The 7147-nt window shown below is 31.1% G+C and overlaps 1 protein-coding gene and 1 long non-coding RNA gene across 2 annotated transcripts; both read right to left on the bottom strand.

Annotated features, from left to right (window-relative positions):
• Nucleotides 1–472: 472 nt before the first annotated feature.
• Nucleotides 473–1895, bottom strand: LOC124828978 (adenylate isopentenyltransferase 3, chloroplastic). The gene has a single exon (XM_047302381.2). The coding sequence runs from the start codon at nucleotides 1563–1565 to the stop codon at nucleotides 597–599; it is 969 nt and encodes a 322-aa protein (XP_047158337.2). The 5' UTR covers nucleotides 1566–1895; the 3' UTR covers nucleotides 473–596.
• A 4144-nt stretch (nucleotides 1896–6039) lies between these two features.
• On the bottom strand, nucleotides 6040–6802 carry LOC148194356 (uncharacterized). Its single transcript, XR_015781800.1, has 2 exons — nucleotides 6718–6802; nucleotides 6040–6534 (listed from the first exon to the last, which is right to left on the bottom strand). It is a non-coding gene; the product is annotated as an uncharacterized LOC148194356 (long non-coding RNA).
• Nucleotides 6803–7147: the final 345 nt, after the last annotated feature.

Consider the following 7147-nt stretch of genomic DNA (forward strand, 5'->3'; position numbering starts at 1 on the left):
TTCTTCCAATTTTGCCCTTAGTCTGATAACCTCTCTCTATTTACTTTTTATTAAATTTGGCCAATGCAAAGACACCACCTAGCGATGTGAAATTGTTGGCAAATATTGGTTGTTAACCTAACATTTTCCAATGTTTAAAAATAAAAAAAATAGAATTTATGAGTGAATAAAAATGGTACGAGCGGCGATTGGTGTGATTTGAAGGACACTGAAATCGAAGATGCTAAGAAAGTGTACGGATGGGTTATGATTGGAGATAAATCACTTTTATTTGATGGAATCTATTCAAAGGCAGTGAGCACTGCACACACTAATTCTTCATTTTTCACACTGCATGGTCTCCACAAGGCAATCGCGTTACAAATTTCAAATTATTCCTATGTGTCGTGCTTATCAAAGTTAAGGTTCTTCTCACTATTTTTCTATAAGACCGTGTTTGTAAAATTAGTGTAAAAATCACAGTCCCATAAAGTAAAGGAAACAAAAATGATTAGTTTGTATATATATGAATTAGTAGAAGAGAAATTAGTTTCATAAAACTGTTTATACGCGAGAAGAACAAGTGCTTTGAAAAGAACAAAAGCAGGGCTAGAAAGCTAGCACGTTGCCGCAGCCATAACATTCTCGGAAGGTGGCAACAGTGTAAGTCCAGAAACAACGTTAGCATTGTTTTTGGAGTTATAGAGAAAGCGCGCAACGACCATAGCAGTCGGTTCGGCCACCACCTTCTTCCAGGCCTCGTTGGCTTCTTCCCCACGCCTTCGAAACACGGGCGTGGCGTCCAAGCGATGAATCTCCCATCTCTTAACGTTCCTCAGCCTGTGAATCTTCCCCAACTGTTTCATGGCAAGTTTCCACGTGTTCAATTTTATTTCCCTGATCGCATCTTCCAACAACCTCTGCTTTGTTTCCTCGTCCACAAACTCCTCCCTCCGAAAATACTCGTCAAATTCAGGAACCCCAATGGCTCTTCTAATCCCTCTCGAGTAATCCCCGTCGGGACTGTAAAAGGGTCGCAGCTCCTCCATCATTCCCTTACGGAACATGTCGTCGACCCGTTCCGCCACGTAGGATTGAAGCACGGGCATTGCCACGTCAACCCAGATGCAGAGAAAATCGTAGCGCGACCGGAACTTGTAATCGTCGTCGTCGATCAAGGCCTCGAGATAGGAGTTGGAGCCGCCAACGATGATTGGAAGCTTCTGGGCTGTGGTGATGGTGTCAATGGCCGATGATGACGTGTCAATGAAATCAGTGGGTGTGAAGTCTGTGTCGGGGTTTATTGTTCCCAGTAAGTGGTGGTGCACCCCACGTTGGTCTTCCTTTGGGATTTTGTTTGTGACTATGTCGAGACCTTGGTACACTTGAATTTTGTCTGAGTTTATGATTTCTGATGGAAAACATGAGGCTATGTCAATCGACAGCCTTGACTTCCCTGCCCCTGTGGCTCCCATTACAACCACTACTTTCTCTTTCTCAATTTGTCTGACGTTCAGTTTTTTGCCACTGCAGGGAATGTTTATCATGGGTTGTCTTAATCTGCACATGAACATTGAGATGGTCATCGTGACTTACCAAGACATCCCAACTTAACTTTATGAAGAAAGAATATTTCTTTAGACAGAAACAAGAGAAGGTGAATGAGAGAATGGTTTTTCTAAATTAAGACTACAGAAGAAGAAGTGAAGTAGTAGTAGTAATGAGTTGAGAATGAAAGAGGGTGTGTGGAGTATATTATATAGCTTAGACAAAATAGGAAGATGTCAAAAGTGTCTCTCTCTCTCTCTGTTGATGAAATTAAAGTAGAACAGGAATTATTGATTGTCAACTTGGTGTCGTCAAATATATTCTGCTAATATTTATATTAACTTTATGCCTTATAGAAATGTTAATGGTCCACCGAAGGCTCAACGAAGCTCTTCAAAGTCATCTTGTTTCTGCTAAACCAATGGGCACGGTAGGTTCTATTCTTAGTGGGTTATATGGCATAAAGAATATCTCTATGATAAGGTCTTTCTTATTATTCCCTATTTTTTGTTTTTTTCAATTTTGTCTGTATATGTGTCTCTGGGTCTTTTCTGCTAAGAGCTAGCTACCACCCTTTAGTGGTTTCTCTCACATCATACATCATAGGCTAAACTATTATTCTCTTGCTTTACAATAAAAGACAAAATGTTTTAGTTCCATCCATATTTCATGCCACAATATAACATCAAAACAAACTTCTTTTGTATAAATGAGCTTGTACACAACTCTTGCTTCCACCTATATTTTAATTGTACGTACGTATGTAACTAAATATATATTATAGTGCTCAATGAAATTTTATATATAAAAGAAAAGGTTGGAGTTCATTAATGTTGGGTCGATGCGACCACCTTTCTCCATTCAAACATTCGTGTGATAAAAAGATGCATTTTAAAAGGTTAAGGTGCTGAAGAATTCAACCAGAGATATGGTTAAAAGGTTCAAAATGTATAAAAAATTTCAACAAAAAAATATGTTTATTCTCTTCAACTTTATTTACTTTGTGAATATTCCTTTCTAGTTAGCACTATACAAATAACTAGCCTAACTTTACTTACCATTATGATCACACTTGTAAAAATCAAATAGCACGACCACAAAAAGAACATGTCCTCCCTTTAAATATTTGTGTTGGAATCAATTTTCAAAATGTCATGTGGGTAACAATACTTAACAAAAGATTACATGATTCAAAATGTATACAATTTTCAATGATAATTTTTTTTTTCATTATTCGCTTCAACTTTACTATTTTTTTTTTTCTTTGTGAATATTCCTATTTGGCTCCTTCTCCAGTAATTAGTCGTCATAAAATATTAGATGAGAAAAGTGTAGTCCATAACGTATAACGTATGTATTATTTTGCAAAATCATTATTAAAGTTTTATTATAAAACTAAGAGTTAAATATGCTTTTTAATCTCTAAATTTTAATAAGAATTTTTTTTAAATTTTGATATAATTTAGTTTTTAAACTTAACCAAATAATTTTCCTAATAAAATTAAGTTAATTCTTTTTTATTATTTTGAATAATATTTTAAATATATATTTGAGTTATTTCGTGTGACACGTTTCAATATAAATGTCAGAAATATTGTTTAAAATTTAAAAAAGATTTAATTTCGTTAAATTAAAAGAATTGTATTCATTGAATTAAAGTTTGTAAACTAAAATAATGAATCAAAAGTTTGAAATAAAAACGAATTTTAATTTATCATGCGAGTTTAAAATTCACAAACATATTTAACCCTAAAATTAAATTTATAATTTGCATAAATATTTGAATGATGCACGTGTTTGTGAGAGTGAGCAAATGGGTTAGTGGCCTTCGTCTTGCAATGAGGAATAGTTATGATTTATGCATGAAAAGAAAGAGTGTTCGAATTGATCCATACAAATGATATGAAGCGTCATTTCAAATACTCTCTTTTATTCTCCAAATTTCAACTTCCATTTCAATCTCCTTATATAGTTTGTGAATCCATGATCACATAAATCCACTTATATTTTGTCCTAATCATTGAGAGTACTTTCTCCTATCCAAAAACCCTAAAACGGATTCTTATTCCTTACCACCAATGCATTTAGGGTCAAATTATATGTATGCACATCTTAGTTTAGCTTTCACATAAATCAATCAATAAAGAGGACATAGTATATATTTTGGGAATAAGAATAATATTTTTAATATTTCAAACGAATATTTATAATATAACAATAACAATGAAACCACTTCATAACAAACGTAATATTTTGAATTATTCTCAAACAAAACAAAATTTCAGGGTTCAAAAATATCTAAACTCTAAAATTTTCAAGTAATTCCAAGAAATGATTTATTCCAGTGAGAATTGTTTGGCTTCGTGTGTGTCGTTGTTGATGTTCTTGTCTATTAGTGCGGTACATAATTTAGATATAGTACATATTCTATTCCCAAATTGTCAATATTGAATGTAAGTATATATTCATTGACAATGTCTCCAAATACTGTTGAAAATAAATGTTTAATTTAAATATAGTACATATATCATTCTAATTTTAAATAAACTCTAACACTAAATTATAAATATTTAATAAAAATGTTAATTTTAATAAAAATATCATTATAAAATTTATATAAAAATTATATTTGGTTTCAATTTGAAAATGGACAAAATTGCTTCATTTTTAAAAAAATAATTGAATTGAACAAAAATAATGAATATAAAGACTAAATTGAATATAAGATACTAACACTTGTTATTGACGGTAACGCATAACACTGCTATTACAATGTGGCACAATACTGACTTGACACAAGAATATTTTTTTAAAATTTTAAATAAATTAAAATATCATAAATTGACACGTGACATACATTATTTACTATCCATTAATTATTTAAATGGTATTAACAAAAATGACTGAATTAAACAAAATTGACAAAAATTAAGACCTTAAATAAAAAATAAATTAAGACTATATTGACAAAAAATAGAAACTAAATTAGTATTTTAACCTTTTTTTTAGGGACAATAAGAATTACTGAAATTTATTTTATTGTGTGATGTATGAATTTTTGTTTACTTACAAAAAATTTAGTAAAACACAAAAAAAAAATTAATCTAAATTTGCACTTAACAGCTAATTAAATAATATTTTAAAAGTAATCATTCAACAACAAAATTATATCAAAAGAATATGTTGATATTTTTTTTATCATATTCCATACATCTATCACATACTCATGTCTATTATGCATAATTTACCTTTTAACATGAATGACTCCCCACCTACCTCCTCTACAATCACTACAAAAATGTTCAGTTTTTTTTACCGACAGTTTTATCCCACCTAAATACATTTCCTACGATTACGAAAACCAGTGGGAAAAGTAGCGTCATTAATAATTTCTGGTGGTTTTTTGAAAAACCATTGCAATTTCTGAGGATTTTGAAAATTGTCGCTACTAATGGAACTTTTCACAAAAATCGTCAGTAGTTACTAGGAGTTTTCAAAACCACCGGTACTTGTAGGGGTTTTCGCAAAACCGCCGATAATTAGTAAAGGTTTCCAAAATCACTGATATTTCCAGGGGTTTTTTAAAACTGTTAGAAAATCCTTTTTTTTTTAGTATTACAAAAATTTTCTAATTACTATAACAATTTTTTGATAATAAAAGACAGAGAGATAATTTGAAAAAAAAAATATTATGTGAAGGCTTAAATACTTAGTCTCTATGTTCAGTGATAATTTTCAGTTTAGTACCCAGTTTTAAAAGTGTAGACATTAGATCCTTCTGTTATCAAAATTGTATAACTGAAGTCCTAACTCTTCCTGTCACGTCAACTGAATTTAGGCCAACTAAATGCCACGTCAACATTTCTTGTACAGCTCACATCCGTAGTAACTTCAATGTTATCAATTTTAACACCGTTAAACGGATAGGACTGAAGTCAAATAGTTTTGATAACATAGGGACCCAATGTCTACACTTTTAAAACCGGGTACTAAACTGAAAATTACCACTAAACATAGAGACTAAGTAAGCATTTAAGCCTTATTTAAAAACTAACCAAATTCTTTCATTATTTTAGTTTTGTTACCAATTTATCTCAAAAAAAATGGTAACACAAATCACCAAACTTTTATGATTTATTACCAATTTATCTCAAAAAATGGTAACACAAATCACCATTTATGAGACATATATCAAGTAGTAAACAACTTGTATAAAGTCCTTTTCATTTCACAATTAAAATCAAACGAAATAAATTATGCCTGCACGAGGTTTTCTTTTTGTTAAATAATTATGAAAATTTGTCGTAAATTAAAATTAATTTTTTAAATAAGTTGGAAGTAAAAGCATGACATTTTTATGTTACTTTTTTTACAAATTAACTTTCCTTAAAGTAATTTAATTTTATATAAAATCATATTTCATTATTTCTTTTTAAATGTTATTAATCGAAACTTATAGTTATCAATGAATCTATTATAAGAAATATCATTCGTTGCGGTATATATAGGACATGAAACAAAATCATTATACTTTATTAAGAACTTAGAATACATATGAGTAAGAAGATGGTGAATTGCATCTAAAACAAGAGATGACTCAGTAAGGTGGTGGTGGTGGAAGTAGGGCTTTGTATGGTGGTGGAGATGGCATTTGATGGGCTGGTGGTTGTGGTGGTGGAACTGGTGTTTGGTATGGTGGTGGAACTGGTGTTTGGTATGGTGGTGGTGCCTGATGTGGTGGGTAGTGGTATAGTGGTGGAGGTGATGCTTGTGGTGGTGGTGATTGGTATGGTGGTAGAGGGTGGTTTGGTGGTGGTGCTTTGAAGGGTGGTTTGGAATAATCAGTATAGGTTGAAGTTAAATGTTTACATTGACAAACAGTCTTAATGCATACTGATGATCTACAATCACAATATGGTTTACGGCACCTATCTTCGCACTGCTTATCGTTATCACATGGTATACGAACAATGGGTCCTCTTGCTTCTGTCCTTATCATGCACAAATCTGCATTACAAAAATCTAATTAAGAATAATGCTAACTCAAATTTTCACATAAAACAATAACCTCAATTCCCTACAAAAAAATGTCAAAGATTTGGTTTCAAACTAAGAAATCAAGATGTGTACAAACATGACTCATTTAAATTGAGAAACTAAAGAGAGAGTGAATAGAATATCATTTGTAACCTAAAATCATAATGAAAAGGGCTAACACGAATATCACATTGACAATGGAACATCTTGATGACCCCATGTTGTTCAATGAACATGTTATTCAACCACAACTATTCATCTATATATACTCAAATGGTGAAAGCAGTTTCACACAAAAGACAAAAAAAAATAAATATACATTTTTAGGTAATAATTGTGTTAACTCATGCATTCAATGAAAATGTAATGCTTTGTACTTTAGTTAAGTAATTGTGGATTGAATATATGTGTAATATTGTGTGTTTTTATTAATAATAATCATACACATCCACTAATTTTATGAACAACATATTTAGCATATTTGTTTTTTCTTCCTATCAATTTTATTTTTATTCTAAGTACGTATTAAAGGTGATATTAGGTATTGATGAAATTTTTTCATATAAAAGAATTATATTTCTTT

The sequence above is a fragment of the Vigna umbellata genome, chromosome 8, assembly GCF_029865625.1.
Source record: "Vigna umbellata cultivar VRB3 chromosome 8, Vumbellata_1.0, whole genome shotgun sequence".
Lineage (NCBI taxonomy): Eukaryota > Viridiplantae > Streptophyta > Magnoliopsida > Fabales > Fabaceae > Vigna > Vigna umbellata.